Source organism: Pundamilia nyererei, unplaced genomic scaffold (genome assembly GCF_000239375.1).
Source record: "Pundamilia nyererei isolate P.nyererei 1_Seehausen unplaced genomic scaffold, PunNye1.0 scaffold00078, whole genome shotgun sequence".
In the NCBI taxonomy this organism is placed as follows: domain Eukaryota; kingdom Metazoa; phylum Chordata; class Actinopteri; order Cichliformes; family Cichlidae; genus Pundamilia; species Pundamilia nyererei.
In genome coordinates, this window is record NW_005187479.1 from 2,467,406 (window position 1) to 2,484,518 (window position 17,113).

General features: G+C 38.4%; 1 protein-coding gene and 1 long non-coding RNA gene across 4 annotated transcripts in view; one reads left to right on the forward strand and one right to left on the reverse strand.

Annotated features, from left to right (window-relative positions):
• Window positions 1-12,891, forward strand: part of cpt1ab (carnitine palmitoyltransferase 1Ab (liver)) — a 21,799-nt gene extending 8,908 nt beyond the window's left edge. For 2 of the 3 annotated variants that reach the window (XM_005737696.1, XM_005737695.1), the window contains exons 6-19: window positions 274-411; window positions 528-605; window positions 2,642-2,749; window positions 3,380-3,467; window positions 6,073-6,268; window positions 6,917-7,105; window positions 7,204-7,309; window positions 8,950-9,063; window positions 9,332-9,496; window positions 10,014-10,145; window positions 10,277-10,429; window positions 10,588-10,701; window positions 10,888-10,980; window positions 11,084-12,891. In XM_005737696.1, the coding sequence (XP_005737753.1) occupies window positions 274-411; window positions 528-605; window positions 2,642-2,749; window positions 3,380-3,467; window positions 6,073-6,268; window positions 6,917-7,105; window positions 7,204-7,309; window positions 8,950-9,063; window positions 9,332-9,496; window positions 10,014-10,145; window positions 10,277-10,429; window positions 10,588-10,701; window positions 10,888-10,980; window positions 11,084-11,170 (1,761 nt within the window). In that variant the 3' untranslated portion in view covers window positions 11,171-12,891. Of the gene's footprint in view, window positions 1-273; window positions 412-527; window positions 606-2,641; window positions 2,750-3,379; window positions 3,468-3,922; window positions 4,008-6,072; window positions 6,269-6,916; window positions 7,106-7,203; window positions 7,310-8,949; window positions 9,064-9,331; window positions 9,497-10,013; window positions 10,146-10,276; window positions 10,430-10,587; window positions 10,702-10,887; window positions 10,981-11,083 lie in introns of all 3 variants that reach the window. The other variant, XM_005737697.1, reaches the window with a different exon arrangement.
• Window positions 10,694-16,616, reverse strand: LOC102211123 (uncharacterized). The gene is made up of 3 exons (XR_311854.1): window positions 16,505-16,616; window positions 13,614-13,704; window positions 10,694-10,756 (listed from the first exon to the last, which is right to left on the reverse strand). It is a non-coding gene; the product is annotated as an uncharacterized LOC102211123 (long non-coding RNA).
• Between the last annotated feature and the right edge of the window lie 497 nt (window positions 16,617-17,113).

The window sequence follows — 17,113 nt, forward strand, 5'->3', positions numbered from 1 at the left end:
AAAAAAAAAAAAAAAAAAACCAAACATGCAATACACTGGAACTGCATGTAAACAAAAAAGCCTTAAAGGTACTTATTTAAATTCATTTACACATTCCCTCAGGCTTTGACTCTGTGGTGCAGGGCAGTGACTGGAAAGTGACCTTCTTGCCTGTGATTGTCTGTCTGAGAAGACACTGTGTGCTGCATATTTTTTCCTGCCCTTTGTGCTCTTTGTTAAGTCAGATACTCTTTGCTTCACTCTTTCTTACCTTGATTTTTCTGGTGTTTTCAGTACTTGGAGTCAGTGCGCCCACTGATGGATGATCAGCAGTTTGAACGAATGAAAGGCCTGACTCAAGACTTTGAGAAGAATCTGGGTCCCAGGCTGCAGTGGTACCTTAAACTCAAGTCCTGGTGGGCGTCCAACTATGTGAGTTCCTCTTCTCTGACTTTTCACACTGTCATGATTCTTAGGTCAGTCTTACCCTGAAAAGCAATGCATTGAAAACTTCTGTTTGTTCCCCCCCTTCTCTCTGCCTGTCACAGGTCAGTGACTGGTGGGAAGAGTATATTTACCTGAGAGGCCGTGGACCTATCATGGTGAACAGTAACTATTATGCCATGGTAAGGCAACTCCACCTCCGTTAGGTAATAGTGAGGTAGTCTCCTCATGATGGTCTGAGTGTTTGAAGGCATTTTGTGTGTGGGGTTTTGTTTTTTTTTTCCCCTGACACCTGGCTAAATCCCAAAAGCTCCAATTTGAGCAGTTTTCATTTTAACGTGACCCGTTTATCACCACTTTGACCCCCAAAAGCGTGGATGGTTGTGACTTGCATACAAACCCTTTTAGCCTTTTAATTATTAACTCTTTGTGTGTGATCTTTAAGTTTTGCAGAGTAATCAGCAGTTATCTTGTGACATACTTGTTACACAATGTTGTAAAAGAAAAAAAAAAAGTAACGCAAACACTCGAGCAGCTTGACGGCACTATCTGCGAAACGAAACTCAACATTTGAGACTAATTTATTTATTGCTACTATATATATACTGGATAAGAACAGCACAAATAACAAAAAACTACGACCTCTGAGTTTATGATTTTGAATGAATGGAACGAACACTTTCAGTTTGTTTCTACGTGTGAACTGTCTAAAATGTAACTCAACTGTCTTCCTTTAACTTTGATTTTCATATTTGGCTTTTGAATGAGAGTATTTCTGTGCTACACACATAATCTAATTTGTAACTTAGTGTTTAATAACTTGAAATCTTTCTATGTACCCTAATGATATGCATTCTGCAACATTAACCCTCGTGTGTCCACGAGTAATAATAAACTTTATTATAATTTCTCAGGGCAAGTTATAGCTGAAGTCTTGTAGTCTTGGAGTTAAAGACGTCAAGTCTTCAGAATCCTGGCAGCCAATCACCTAATTACAGCATCTGTACTTTGTGGATGGGTTGACTGGCCGCAGTGTCTGCGTAAATCTAAACCTCCCATTTTTTTACCTGGATCAGTGACAAAGTCAGGACACTGCAAATGTGTCAGTTGTGTGCAGTTGTTAATCGTAAATCTGTCACTAAAACCGGAACAAAAATGGATCCATGCTCTTGCTTACAAACCCTCTTTATACTCTATGCAAATTGTCTTTGACCAAAATAACTACAATGAATCAAAGGCCAGATTACATTTGTATCAATTCTAGCTTTTACCTGTTGTAAGAACAACACATTATCTGAGGTTTGATTTAAGCTAGCTGCAGACTTCAAGTTCAAAGACCAGTTTGCAGACTGAGTTGTACAATCTAGATCACACCTAAGATCATTTTCTTTGGATTTTCTTTTTTAAGACAATACAGTATGAATAGGCAAAGTGTAAATTGACATAAAAGACACATTTTCTCATCATCTGACATAGTAAACAACTCATCCTCTTAATTAAGTCACAACTCCAGTGTGTCCAAAAATTAAAACCACACGTGCTGCCAGATGTATAGTTTAGTGGATAACACATTCGGCTAACATCTCGAAAAGTCTGTGGTTTGAGACAAGTCGAAGCGCAAATTGCTGAAAGTGTTGGAAACGAAAGGCATCTAGTGAAAAAAAATTGTCAGATGTGTAGATTATTCTCTTGTGAGTAAGAGAGCAAGAAGGAAGGAGTTTCTATACTGTCCCTGTTCCCAGATGAGCCATCTCAGTCTTTAGGCTTACATATTTGAAAGACTAATGGTGCTACAACAGGTTAAAACAAAACAGAGCTGCAAATGTTTATGGTATTGTTGTAATATTTAGAACAACATATTACTCAATAAATTAATCAGCTATCAAAAGTACAAGTGCACAGCTTTAGATAAGACGTTGGCAACTTGCTTAATGTGATCTATCGGTGGAACTACAACAATAACAATGCCAAGAATTTAGCACAGGATTCACTGCACTACGGTACACACCTCACTCCACATTGAGTGCACCTTCAAAACTGGTCACACATTTGTGTTTACCAACGATGAACAAAGATTCAGTTAAAACAAAGCAACAATCTGACTTTTTTTAATGCACAGGTGAAATGTGCAGCTTAAGTGGTAGTTATTGTGTTTCTGTTGCCTCACAAGCTGTAGGAAGATGTGAGAACTTCTTATTGATCATCTCTGTTTCTCCAGGATTTCCTGTACGTGTTCCCCACCTCCGTCCAGGCTGCCAGGGCAGGTAACGCCATTCATTCTATCATGCTGTACAGGAGAAAACTGGACAGAGCTCAGATCAAACCTGTGAGTACAGAGCTCCTCTGTTTGACATTTAATGATTTGTTGAACTATGTGAAGCGTACATAGTTGTGATATAAATTTCCTACTCATTCACACTGGCTCCATGTAAATATTTAACTCATACTTTACTGATTAATAGGTATTATCTCAGTGTGTTTTCCTTTTAAGTTTACAATGAAAAGCTGCTTATCTTTTAACGACCATTTCTTGTGTGCTTTGATGTAAGTTTGTTATCCACAATCTCACGAATTATTATATTTATACTCTGTCACCCTCAGCTTACCGTAACTAACCATGCACTGTGCTTTCTGCTTGCTTGTTTGAAGTGCAGTTGTAATTACCAACAATGCAATATCACAGGCATTTTCTAAAAGCTTAGTAAAGAAACGAACCCACCCCAGTGCCATTTATTCCTGCATCCCCGTCAGCCCCTTGCCTTCACCAAGCTGCATGATGCCTAAGTGCAAATTCTTACACTTGCACAATAGCAAAATATGTTGGGAAAATGCCCACTTACCTTTCACCAAATCCAACTGTATGCATTTATGCAAAGACCATTGCATGAGCTAGCTCTGTTACAGACTCACACTCGATTGTCTCTGTTTTACTGTTTTGTGCCGGACGCTGCGTTAGATATACTTGCTGGCGAACAAGGTTCCTCTGTGTTCAGCTCAGTGGGAGAGAATGTTTAACACCTCCCGCATCCCCGGTGTGGAGACAGGTAAGAGGAGGGCACGTCTCCATCGTGCCCTCTCCCCCCTCTCCCCTGTGACCCTGGTCATGTTCGTTGCAATAGCCTTCGGAAACCCTGATTACTATACTCGTTCTCATCAGCACAGCCCTGTGCTGTAATTGGCTTTAATACATAGGAATGTTCACATTTGTTTAGGTGATACATTATGTCACAATATTCTAAAAGCTTTCAAATTTCTCTTAAAAAATACTGTTGCATCAGGGCTTTGCTGGTGTATTTGAGATAGTAAGCCACTGGTTTCTGGACTCCGCTCATGTCTCTTTCCCTGGAAACCTTGCTTATCAAACCAATCCTCATCACTCCCACTGCACTTCATCCAGTCTCCTGGTCATGTAGGTGTGTGTCTGCTGCGGCTCTCTCTGGGATTTTAGTAAATTAGTTTGTCATCTCTTTGTGTTTGACTCTCCCCTTTTGCTTTTCAGCTCATGCTCCTACACACTATTCCCATGTGCTCAGCCCAATACGAGCATATGTTCAACACAACTCGTGTCCCAGGTGTAGAAACAGGTAGAGTCTTTAGCTGGCGCCTCCTCTACTCCAACTGTACTTTTCCTCAGGACATTTGTCCATCAGTTTGAGTTGGAAGTCTGACTTCTATGAATTGATAATGCATGTGTGCTGCTGTGTGCACATTCAAGGACTAATTTGCATGTCACTGAAATATAGTTCATAAGTTTTAGAAGACAAACAGTCTTAGATAAATAAATAAATAAAAGAAGTATATTTTTCATGCAAATAAAATATGCAGAATATGTATTTACTATAATACACAGTTTACGAAAGAATTAAAAGAATAATGTTTTCACAGTCCTGGAAAACATTAAGTACACTGTTACTGCTGCCATAGGAATTAAAGGAGTTAGTAGTAGACAGGTGCAGTTAATCAAATGTGATTAATTTATCATTAACAAGTGTGATCACCTGTATAAAGGTAGAACTTGTTGTTTTCTTTCTGCTTGCTGGTCTGGAATATTCTGCTGTGTGTTAACACAGTCTCACAGTCTTCCCAAGAAGGGATGTCTCAGCAAATTAACCCCAAGATAAGACCGTGCAATGGTCATAGAAAGTGCAAAAAAACACAAGAGCTACATCTCAGAGTCTACTCTTAGTTTGCATGTTAAATGTTAAAATTCATGACAGTGCAGTTAGAAAATAAATATGAAAATAACAGTTTTCTTGCTGTGTCAGGACCCAAAGAGAGCTATACATTAATAAAAAATCCTGCAAACTGCAATTAACTAAAACAATGCTGTCAAAAACAGTGGGATGTATTCATTTGTTTTAAAGTACATGACTTTACCTGTTTTTAAAATGACTTAATTGGAAACTTTATAAAAAAATGGATCAGATTACATTGTTCTGGCCTTGTAGATTGAATTTCTGTAATACATAAAATGATTCTTTTTAAACGTAATTTAAGAAGTAAAGTAAAGCAGTGAAAATCAGCAAGTGTTTACTTTGATTCATTCCAAACGTTTTTGAGGTGCCGTGTTTACAGGCACAATGACGTGCACGCAACTACTACAAAAAATATAAGCTTCTTAGAAGAGGTAAAAATCCTCTAATCAAGATTACGAGCAGTTAAGTTTCAAAACTCAAACCTGAAAGACTCGAGGCCAAGACAATAATAAATGTACAATAATAATAAATTGTGTTGCTTAGCAGCCACATGGGACCCAGCAGAAGGTATTTAACGCTACCTTTTTAGACTGAAGGCATTTAAAAAAATAGAAAAATGTAGTATGCTTTTAAAAATAAATTTAATAAAATAAGTTTTATTCAGTGTCTTTGTAAGCAGAAAGATCTGAGTTGCTGCAGTGATTAGAACGGCTTTCCAATTCAGCCCTGTGGTATACTGGGCCCAGAATACTCATACTGATGGAGGTCCTTACTATAAGAAACTACAGTAGGCTAAATATTATTATTTGGCTTGTTCTTGGTGTAAGTATTTGTTTCCCTTTATCCTACCAGTACCAAGTACATTGCTTGTTTGAGTGCTCAAGCTCCAAATTTGTAGTAAAATAACACAGTAGCAATGAGATTATGCAAGTAAAGCTTTGAAACTGGCTTCCCACATTTGTTCACATTGTTGTTCAAACAAGCATTGTGTTCCCAACTACATTCTTGTTCCCAGTCCTTCCCTTTTTCATCCCACTTGCTGCACTCCTCATTTCAACCCGCCTTAGTTTTTGTATTGTGTAAATGAATTATGTTTTTCTTTTAAAAGAAAACTGGATATCACATCTTTTTACTTCTGGAGCAAATTACTGTTTACTAACATCTGTATTGCTACCAGAAATAAAATAATGCAACATCCACTTGATATTTGATATTTCTATAATTATTTCTCCTTTTTCACAAAGATGTTGGCATTAAACAACATGCATTTCTGATTATACACACAAGTCACCCACATGATGTGTGGTATGCAAGTTATTTTATTTAAAAAGAAAAAACACAACACATGTACAAATATAAATATACCCTTCTCCCCCACAACCACAGATTTTCTTCATCTGTCTTTCTTGTTTTCCTGTTTTCTCTCTTCCTGTCATTGTTCTTTCTCCACTAGACACCCTTCAGCACGTGAATGAGAGCAAACACATAGTTGTGTACCATAAGGGACGTTACTTCAAGGTGTGGATGTTTTATGATGGCCGGCTGCTGTTGCCACGGGAGATCGAGCAGCAGATGGAGAGGATCTTGGCAGACAAGTCGGAGCCCTTGCCAGGAGAGGAGAGACTAGCAGCACTCACTGCAGGGGATAGGTGGGTATCATTGCAGAATAAGCTGGAGCCAGGATTGATGAGGCCACACAATTTTACTTTTTAATCTGTAGCATGACAGGAAGTACAGCAATGCAGGCAATGCGTGGACATTTACAGTGATCATAGGCTGAATCAGTGAGTTTGGTATTCTTCAAAAACTCCTGGTAGAACTTAAACTTTATTTTGAAAGATATATTTTAAGAAATTAAAAATGTGATTGCAAATTGGTATTTGAAATAAAGAAAATAAACCTGAAATCAAAGAGACATCAAAGTCATGTTAAAATAGGCTAATAATATGGGCCTGGGCATGTATCATATTTCAAGCATGGCAACAAGATTAACCACTAACTTGTTTTGTTTGAAGTGCAGCTGTAATTAAAAAGCAATTAAATGAAAAGCGATTTCACAAGCATTTTCTAAAAGCTTAGTAAAATACATTTTTACGGAGTAATAAAGAGTGTGGTGTTGACGGCTCACAGTTTTCTCATACTGACAAAGAAAAATGTACGCGTATTTATGTAAAATGACACTTAGCTCCAGCTTTTATATGCTTTCTGTTAGAAAGATTAAAAGAACATATTTTACACTCATGCAGTTATGTCTATGCTTTACTTTTTGAACATATTTTTTGTTTTTACCTTGTTAGGACACCGTGGGCAAAGGCCCGTGAGATGTTCTTCAGCCGTGGAAAGAACAAGCAGTCTCTGGATGCTGTAGAAAAGGCAGCCTTCTTCCTCACCCTCGATGATACAGAGCAGCGCTACGATGCAAAAAACCCAGTCAAGTCTCTGGACATTTATGCCAAGTCCCTGCTCCATGGAAAATGCTACGACAGGTGGAGATAAACTTTATAGATTTTATGGCCAATTTTCAGTAGGTTTGTGGCATTAACCTGTTTGCAAATTAACCTAATAATATTTTGTAACCCTTCAGGTGGTTTGATAAGTCCTTTAATATGATAGTTTACAAGAATGGTACGATGGGACTGAATGCAGAGCATTCCTGGGCAGATGCTCCGATTGTTGGCCATCTGTGGGAGGTAAGTCACTGGTTTTGTGGAAAAAAGTAAATACGGTATCTCGTAATATCACGAGAAATATTATATAGTTAAAGCCGTAAATATTTAGGCACAAGTTTTGTCATTTTAACTCTGCACCACTACAGATCAAAAGAATCCGAGCAAAAACTTTAAAAGTAACCAAACCAACAGTCTGATGCATTCATGTCTTAGTAAATAAGTAATTTACTGGTGAGCAACACCAAAACACCTGGACGACTACTAAAGACAACCAGTACAGCCAAGTCAGGAGGTAGGCGTGTTATTGTTAAAATCTACCATCTAAAGATGCCTTCATGAAGGTAAATGCAGAGGATTTGCAAAAAGTGCACTTGTTATACTTAAGAACAAGGTCAAGTTATACTTATACGTCATAAAACATCTAAAGGACCTGCACATTTCTGGAAAAAAAATGTAGACAGATGAAACCGAGCTTAACTTGTACCAGAATGATGGGAAGAATGGGAAGTATGGAGAAAGAGAGAAACAGGTTATGATGGACATGTATGGCAGCCAGTGGAACAGGGTTACCTGACTGCTGAATTCAGCATGCCCAGGATACCTTTCTGTTATCTGGATTCACTTACTCTAAGCCTTGGCAATCAGGATAAGCATTCACATGAAGCTGGTTATCAGCTTGCGGTGCTGCTGGCAGCATCTAACCAATCTAAGAGTCATCATATGATTATTCTTCTACAGAAAATGATCCCTGCGAGTGTCACCTACAAACTTACTACAATAGCTGCAATTCCAGTAGTGTAAAAGAGACTTGGCAGCAGATTAGAATGAAGCAGAAGAACGTTTTCTAAATCAACAGATTAATGCATGGACATTCCTGTGACAATGTGACGCACAGTTTGTGCTTTGTTCAGAAGTTTTATTAAGATTTCACAAGCTGCATATATATAATATATATCCCCAGCAGAGAATCTATATCACACTTAAACATGCTGTGAATAAAAGAATAAGAGTCTCTGCAGACTGCAGTGACGTTTGGCAGTAAAGTTTGAATATGAAAACAAAATTCAAACATAGGCTTAGTTTACATGCAAATTTGATAAGTCCCTTTTTAGGATCATATGTTATAGAAAAACAAATTACTATTGCAAAACTGTGGCCAACAAAGCTGCTTCTGAATTTATTACTGATGCTCACCAGGGAAACAGACTTTAGACACTACTGAAACACTTTAGACCCTCCTACACTCCCCGCACTGTCCAAGAGACTTCTAGGAATGGTGACGCTATTTTCTGGTGATTTCATACCTGCTGGTCTGGAACAGTTCACAGCATAAGTTACCATGGCAATATACCCTGCAAGAAGTGAACTACCGTAGATCTCAGGCCGTAGATCTCAACTTAATAGAGCGTGCTTTTAAGCATGCAAGCCGCATCTGAAGGTTACTGCTGCAGTAAATGCCTAACACAGCATCTTAAGTGACTCAGTAACTCATTCAGTTATTTACTGATGTTTTTTTTTTTTAAATCCAAGTGTTAAAAAGGATTTTTAATTTAAAATTAGTGTACGTGGTGGTGTACAGAAGCAAAATTGCAAGAAGACATTGCAAGCAAAACAGCAGAAACTTTTGAGTGAGATGAGTTAAAGTGTTGACTCTCTTGCAGCATGTACTTTCCATGGATCCAAAGCTGGGATACACTGAAGATGGTCACTGTGTTGGGAAGCCCCATCCTAACCTGCCCGGCCCTCAAAGGCTGCAGTGGACCATCCCTGCTGAGGTAGAAAATCTTTTACTTAGTTTACACCATAATTTTATATTAGCAGAACTTGGATTCCCTCTTGTGGAAGCATAAGATAAGTACACCAGAGTGGATTTAATTAACTATATAGATGTTTGTTTATTGGATGTTATTTTTTGGATTTAAATGGCTTCTAAAACTAATCTAATAATTTAATCATCTTGACGTTTCTTCATAAAATGCATATATATAAATAGATATTTTTGTCTGAGTAAAACATACAGTTATGTTCCCTTTATTCCTCTAGTGCCAGGAGACCATCGAGAGTTCTTTGACAGTAGCCAAAGCTCTGGCAGATGACGTGGACTGTCACATTATCCCCTTCACTGACTTTGGAAAGGGGCTGATTAAGAAATGCCGCACCAGTCCTGATGCCTTCATCCAGATTGCCCTGCAGCTGGCCCATTACAGAGTAAGTTCCCGCATCCTACCATTTTTTTTTTCCTGTTCATATCCTTATCTGAAATAAGTTTTTTTTAAATATATATATTACAGAAAATATTATAAAATCAATCTCATATTTAAAAGTGTAGATGTAACTTCTCAGAAGCCAGCGCTTTCCAGCCGCATGCAATTAAATTAAGTTCCAGCAGAGGGCAGTCACAACTAGCTGGCCAGCATAGATTTGTAGGCAGTCAAGCAGTGTTTAGTGGATTTAATAGCGAATTAAAACTTTTATTTTTAATTATTCATGTTGCACTTTAATTAATAATATGACACAAAACATTGGTGTTGCACGTTAGTTGTGGTATGTTTCTTAATTGGTCACACCATTTTAATTAATATCTAATAATAATACATAAACCTCCTAAAAGCCGCAGGCCTTTGTAATCATTTCTACTGTTAATGCATAAAAAAAATATATTTACATAAAATGTTTTCTCTTTTTAATCGTGATTTAATTAAATGTAATTCTACTCTCTCAACAGGACAAAGGGAAGTTTTGCCTGACTTATGAAGCCTCCATGACTCGTATGTTCAGGGAAGGTCGAACAGAAACGGTGCGCTCCTGCACCATGGAGACTTGTACCTTTGTTCGTGCCATGGTCGGAGATGAGACAGTAAGTCCCCTCCTTTCAATTATGTGCTACCGATTTTTTTTACTTATTGTTTTTTCACTTTATTATTGTTATTGTGTTATTAAACCATTTGTCATATTTCACTTCTGTTCCTTTCGTATTTCTTTCTACAGAGAGAAGAGCGTCTCAGGTTGCTCAAGCTGGCGGCAGAAAAACACCAAAACTTGTACCGTTTGGCAATGACAGGACAGGGCATCGATCGCCACCTTTTCTGCCTCTATGTGGTTTCCAAATACCTCGGAGAGGATTCACCCTTCCTGAAGGAGGTATGAGCTTCTTTTCACAAGTTTTGTGTGTTACAGGTACTCGAATAATGCCCATAATTGCTCTTATAAACTTTTTCATACATAGAAAAAAGTTACGAGCGAACGACCAATACAATAATGTGTCTTAATCTGTGGATTTCATAAATCTTTACATTTAGGTCCTGTCTGAGCCATGGAAGCTTTCCACCAGCCAGACTCCTCTGCAGCAGGTTGAGCTGTTCGATCTGGTCAGACACCCAGAATATGTGTCCTCTGGAGGTGGTTTTGGTCCAGTAAGTTGTCCATCAGCTTTCACAGTGTCTTTAACAGCTGTTTGTGTTAGTTTTCCTGCAACAAAACACATAAGGTTGTATAATCCTTAAATTAGAAAAAAAAGTTGAAATATTAAAGCAATAAAAATGTATTACTGTGTATGGGATAAGCTCAGAGTCTACTCTCTCGCTTTCTTTACCCACAAGGTGGCTGATGATGGTTATGGCATCTCCTACATCATTCTTGGTGAGAACCACATCAACTTCCACATCTCCAGCAAACACTCAAGCCCAGAAACTGTAAGTTCACTAATTTTCCATTTTTTTCCTTCTTTAATGGCCATTTTAAATGAAAAAGCTTACTGGAATCTTCTTGCATTTCTTTCTTCTTTTGTTTTTTTAGGACTCACATCGTTTTGGGACCAACATCAGACAGGCCATGCTGGACATCCTGGGTCTCTTTGAGCTCAACAACAAAGCTGCCAAGTGATGGCTGTCTTTGCTGGTGGAAGGCTATGAGTAACATATATTCAAAAAAAGGTTGTACAGAGTCACTTGTTGGTTTAGAAGTTATATTTATGTTAATTGATGTTACAAAAATAAGGATGATTGAAAGGAAGCATTATCGTTAATACGTTTGTAAGGCACTTATGTAAGCTGTATATTTAGGCGTAGCGAGTAACCGGTGGTGTTGGGTACAGGTAATGCACAGATCAAAGTTGGTTTTGGTTTTTTTTCACAAGACTGTACATACCGGTGCCTTACTGACCCACTAATGTAAAAAGGGCAGAAAGGGCGTCTGAGATCAAATCTGCATTAACATATTTCAGCTAAAGGCTTGTTCAGTGGCATCATCAAATACTTGAATTGCATTTTAAGTTGCATGATGGTGCAATATCTTTATTTCTGTTCCCATCCAATGCATTAGCTTTGTCCTTAAGTTTCTTTAATGTCTTGCAGTTGCAGCTCCTGAAGCACTGACCAAAGCAGCAAACTTGATGTTGAATTTCATTAAATTTGCATGCTGTGTGTGCTCTCCATTATTTCATAAAGTGAGGTTTAAAGAGAGGATGATTCTGAACGTTTAGCAGCTATACCCAGTAATTTCACACAGACAGGAGTAAAGTAAGGTGTCTGTGATTGCAAAAGTTATAAACATTCAGCTTGGATCAGAGTAGCGAGCCTAACATCACTGTAATGTTGAATATCAACACGTTGCTACTGTCTTTTCTTATTCCAAGTGCACAGCCAGTGTTTTTGTTCAGGTTTGGCTTCTATGACATGATTTTTTTCTTGTTCGTTGTTTTCATACTCAGGTTTTGCTAACTTGGCCTAGTGTCCTAGGGTGCTGGCTACAACACTGAAAACGAGTGCTTTTGCTAACATGTAAATGTGCAACACTAGACGTTGAAATGCAGTACAATGCCAATGTGATTCCAGTGAGATGGTAGATAGCATAGCGTGAAGTTTGCTGTTGAAGTGAGAGTTCGTAAGACAGGGAGGTGTGCGTCTGGATTGAATCTGACAGCGTGAGGTCAACAGTGACTTTACTTCTTTTGTGAGGGGGGAAATCGCCAATTAACTGTACTTTAGCTCTGTTGCGCACTCCATCTCTGACCCTATCGTTCAAACCTAGGAACTCCAGACTACCCGTACAGCCTTTTGTCACCTCAAAAAAAATTCTGTAAACTTTTATGAGCAATCGGATTGTTGGTTATATCAAAGCAGTGTTGCAGCTGTTGTTTTTAAGTCAAGAAAATCACATAGTCGGTTTTTTGGTCTTTTCAGTAAAGTTGGATATCATTTCTTCTCTTCAGCTATTTTTTAAGAAATGCAAGTTTCTAGTCATGTATAGGAATGCATTTTTTAAATAATGTATATGTTGTCAGTCCATCATATTTATTTTTTCAGGTTTTAGCTTCTGTATTTTAACACATCTTGGTTATTTGACAGCGGATCGTCACAAATGACGACCCCTAAGTTAAGGTTTTGCTGGTTTAAGAAAAAACATGGACAAAATGCTTCCTTTTCTTTTGTCATGACAGTTTTGTTATCCCAGACTAGTTTTATCTAGACCTCATGTTTACACTGCTGCATGTTTTTGAAGATGAAGCTGTATATGTTTGCCTTTAATTTAAAGAATTGTTAAAAGACAAGCAGCTGATATACCAAATTATGTTTGAACAATAAAGTAAATGTCAGATGGCTGCATCACCTCTGAGGTGTCCCTTTTTAATACTTAATACATATCTCTCCAAAGAAAAACATTTTACTCACCACACAGCCACTGTGGAGGCTGCGAAACAGTCATTGGAATTGTTCGATTTATGGCCAAAGACATGGCATCAGTTTTTAGAATCAAGTAAAATAAAGACTAATAATTTTTGTGTATTTATTCCTCAGCATAATTTAGCTTTAAGGAGTTTTTGGAGTAGATTTGCTCATTTTAGTTTAGCTTTTCTTTCAGTGTTTAGTCTTTTTGTAGTGTGAGCGCTATTGTTGGTTGCTCTCTGAAGTTGTGTGTAATTTACTTTGTAAATAACTCAGCTACATACGGTCACGGGTCACTTTATTCGGTATACCTGTTCCAGTACTACTTATTAATGAAACTAATGAATCTAGAGGCTTAGTGTGGCACAAAGCATCTTATCTAAAGAACGTTTACTGCATGATCACAGTAAATCGAATTGAAAAGCACATTCAAATGTAGGCCAATTTTTAGCAAGTATTTTTTTCCCCCACTCAGGTGGGAAAAATACTTTCTATATTTTTAAATTTCTATATTAAAATTCTGAGCATATTTGATACAGTGTATCAATATTTACTGTTATTACTGTAACAGCGCTAATGTTTTAATTCTCCCATTAGACAGCACTAAAACATAGCAGTACTTTGAGGTAAACCCTGTACACATTCATAAAGGTTTTACTTACTTGTCTTCTATACTGGACATCATACACCACTAGTAGTGCAGGAAAAATGTGTATTCCTCAGCTGGTTGGTGAGGTCGGTTCCTGGAAGTTGCTGGAACGAGGAAACCGGTCACAGAAAGTGCAGTGCATCAAAGCTACTACTACTAATTAAAAATAGTTATCATATTCAGGGATTTCCAAAAGTTATTGTGTTTTATCCTCCAGCGACCATGGATAAATAAAGTCATAAAAGTGTATGTGTTCCTAAAGTGATATATTTGTAACCTATTTCAAAATCCCCCTAAGCCCAAAGGTCATGTACTTTGCACCATGACGAGTGTTTATCCCTTGTTTGCATTTTACTTTAACTGCAACCGTCTCACCCCCATCTGCATCTAAAGGTCATAGCTATGTTTATCAGCTTTTCTTAGTTCTGACAATTTGTAAACCTCTTGAAACTGGTCTGGTGTGAAAATGAGATCTTTCCTTCCTTAGCTTAGTGTTTACTTAATAAAAAGGAAGCTGGGTGATGGCATTAGCCTGCCATCTGGACAGGTGGTTGAGCTCAAGTGGATGGCACCCAGGAATCAGTTCCGTCTCTGAGGGTATTAATAAGTCCCTCCACTAAGACTGTTCAGGGTGCATTCAACAATTAACCTAAATTAAATTGAAGACATTTAAAGGCATTGCATGGTGACAGATTTCCAAAGAGGGGCAGGCAAGAAGTCATTACACATGACGGTTTTCTTTCTCTGTGCACCTGCCTTAAAAAAAAAAAGATTTCGCTTTCAAAGCCACTTCTTTGTCTTTTTCAAAAGTGTTTTTTAAAAGCATAAAGTCTGTGCAGACTTCCTGTGCATAAAGGAACATCTGATTAGTATTCTAACAAATGAAAGAAGGACTTTCTTCTCTGCTCAAAATACAAGACCCTCACTCAATCGATTACAAAACCATGAAGCTTTAACTGCTGGCTTACCTAATTGGCAAGATGGAAAAGCCATTCACTCGGGAACAGACACTGACACCTAAAACCTTGACTTGCACTTTCTAAAAGTAGACTTTGAGAAAGATCTGTGGCCTCTGCTTGTCACCATGTGCCACTTGCGCCAAAACACCCTCAAAGAAAAGAGGGGAGCCAGCGTTGCCTATCCTGTTTTATAAGCTATTTATGCATGCAGGGGTAGAGATGATTCCATTTTGTCTGGCGGTAATCACTGGCAGTTGTTAACAGTAGAGAATAACATTGTTCTAATTGCTGCTACCGTATGTAGATCATTCGTGTCATTCATGATTTGGGTTTTTGGCAGGACAATTTGTTTTTCCTGCACTGCTCAACAACTTACATAAGGCTTGGTTATGCCCCAAACTAATTGGGTTGAATGTTAAATGTTGATTCACTGACCAAGGAAAAATAAATAATTGGACCTCCTGCTAAATGTTAGTTTAAGGGTGGATGTCTTTGACCACAGGATTTCTGGCAGGATCTGTACTATTGTTCTGTGAATTAGCATTAAACTGGAATTGACGGTGGGAAATCCACTGTTTAGAATGACGGATCAATATTGAACATATATGAAATTGATTTATTGTACACACAACTTGAATTCTTGAAACAACTGTCTAGTAACTGAAAATAAGGAACTTTATATTAAAGTTCCTTTAAGGTTTAGCAAAGAAATTAACTCTGTAACCTCTGCTGTCCCTTGGAGGAGAGTCTTCTCAAGTCTCTAACACTGCATCTTCATCACCTCACAAACCATGGAGCCATACTAATACGTCTTGTGAATTTTAATCTGGCTGAGAACTGCACCCAGACTTTAAAAAGTGCCACATGAATCTGAGTGTTTAAAGTGCGGGTGTAAACGGAGATGGTGAGTTCGGTGGCCGGCTTGGAGGGACTCTGAATGTCTCCATTCAGCTGCACCTGTCTAACTGCACTAAAGGAGCCGGGACTGGGGCCCCAAGGTGGAGCTCAGCCAAGTGGCAGCAAGAGAGGAAGGTAAGGAAACGGAGCTCAGCGGAGGCTGGGCTGAATGTGAGTCCCCTGAGAATCTCTTCCACCGCCTACTCGCCAAGGTTATAAATAACTTTTATTAGGTTTACGTGGAATTAGCGCAGATGTTATTTGTCAGTATCTGCTCACAGATATAGACATAGACCTGCTGGCATGGGGAGAAGAAAGAGGGTAAAGGGTTAATATCAGGGCTTAGCATAAGATTACATGTATGCAAGATGACAAGGATATTTGTTAAAAATAATAAATTTGAATTCTGAAATTAAAAATGTGTTCATTTTACATATTTATTATTGTTATGTTTAATTGTGGTTTTGAAGCATGCCCCAGTATCCCTGGCATGTAAACAAACAAAAAACAATCTATTGACCACTATCCTAAAATGATGTTGTTTTATCTTTTGTTTCAAAACAGCCCTGACCTATTGAGGCATGGTGTCCACTTGACCCTTGGAGTTGATGTGCGTGGTATCTTGTATCTTGCACCTTTAAGCCCTGTAAGTTGCAATTTGGGGCCTCCATAGATTGGACTTGTTTGTCCAGCCACTGGGTTGAACTATAGGAAATTTGGGTCACAAAGTCATTGTTGTGATCTTGTCAAAGAACGTGTGTCAAAGTAACATCCACATAGATGCCATGACGCAAGGTTTTCTAGAAGAGTATCACACTGCCACAGTTTCCATAGTGCATCCTGGTGCCGTGTATCGCCCAGGTATGCGATGCACCCATAACTGGCTGATCATGTGATGCAACTCCTACATGAACCCTACCAAAGCATTTCATAATGTGATTTGTTAGTCCACACCCCCTTATTCCATTGCTTTGGGTCCAGTTGATGCTCACATTGTAGGCGTTTTCAGCGGTGGACAGGGGTCAGTATGGGCTCCGTGTCCACTTACCTGTCACTAGTTCACTGCTGTTGCTTCCTTGGACCACTTTTCATTGATACTGATCACTACAGACCAGGAACACCCAAGAAGCACTGCAATTTTCCATCACAAGTTGGACAAGTCTTCCTGCTTCTTCTTTGAGGACAAATTGTTCACTTGCTTATATCCCTAACAGGTGCCATGATGAAGAGACAATCAGTGTTATTAACTTCACCTGTTAGTAGTCATAATGTTGCGCCTGATTGGTGTAACTGCAGATTGCCACTGCCTGCACAGTCAAACACAAACCAGCATGGAGACAGAAAAACTATTTGAACTAAAAATTCTGAAGTAATAATAATTAAAATCTGGCAGCTCCACTTGAATGTGGCCTCCAGTATGTCATGAAGTAAATGCAAACTTGATGAGTTAAGTAAGAAAATGTAAACTTTATTGCAACTTTGTCATTCTATGTTATCTGATTTACAGAAGAGAGAAAAACACTTGTAATGGCACAGTCATTGTATTACGGTCATTGCTGATACTGCAATAATCTAGACACCTGTGTCGTCCAGATTTGTGGCATATTAAGGCACATGGCTCACTCAGTCTGTAGAGGGAAGGAATAACACAACAAAG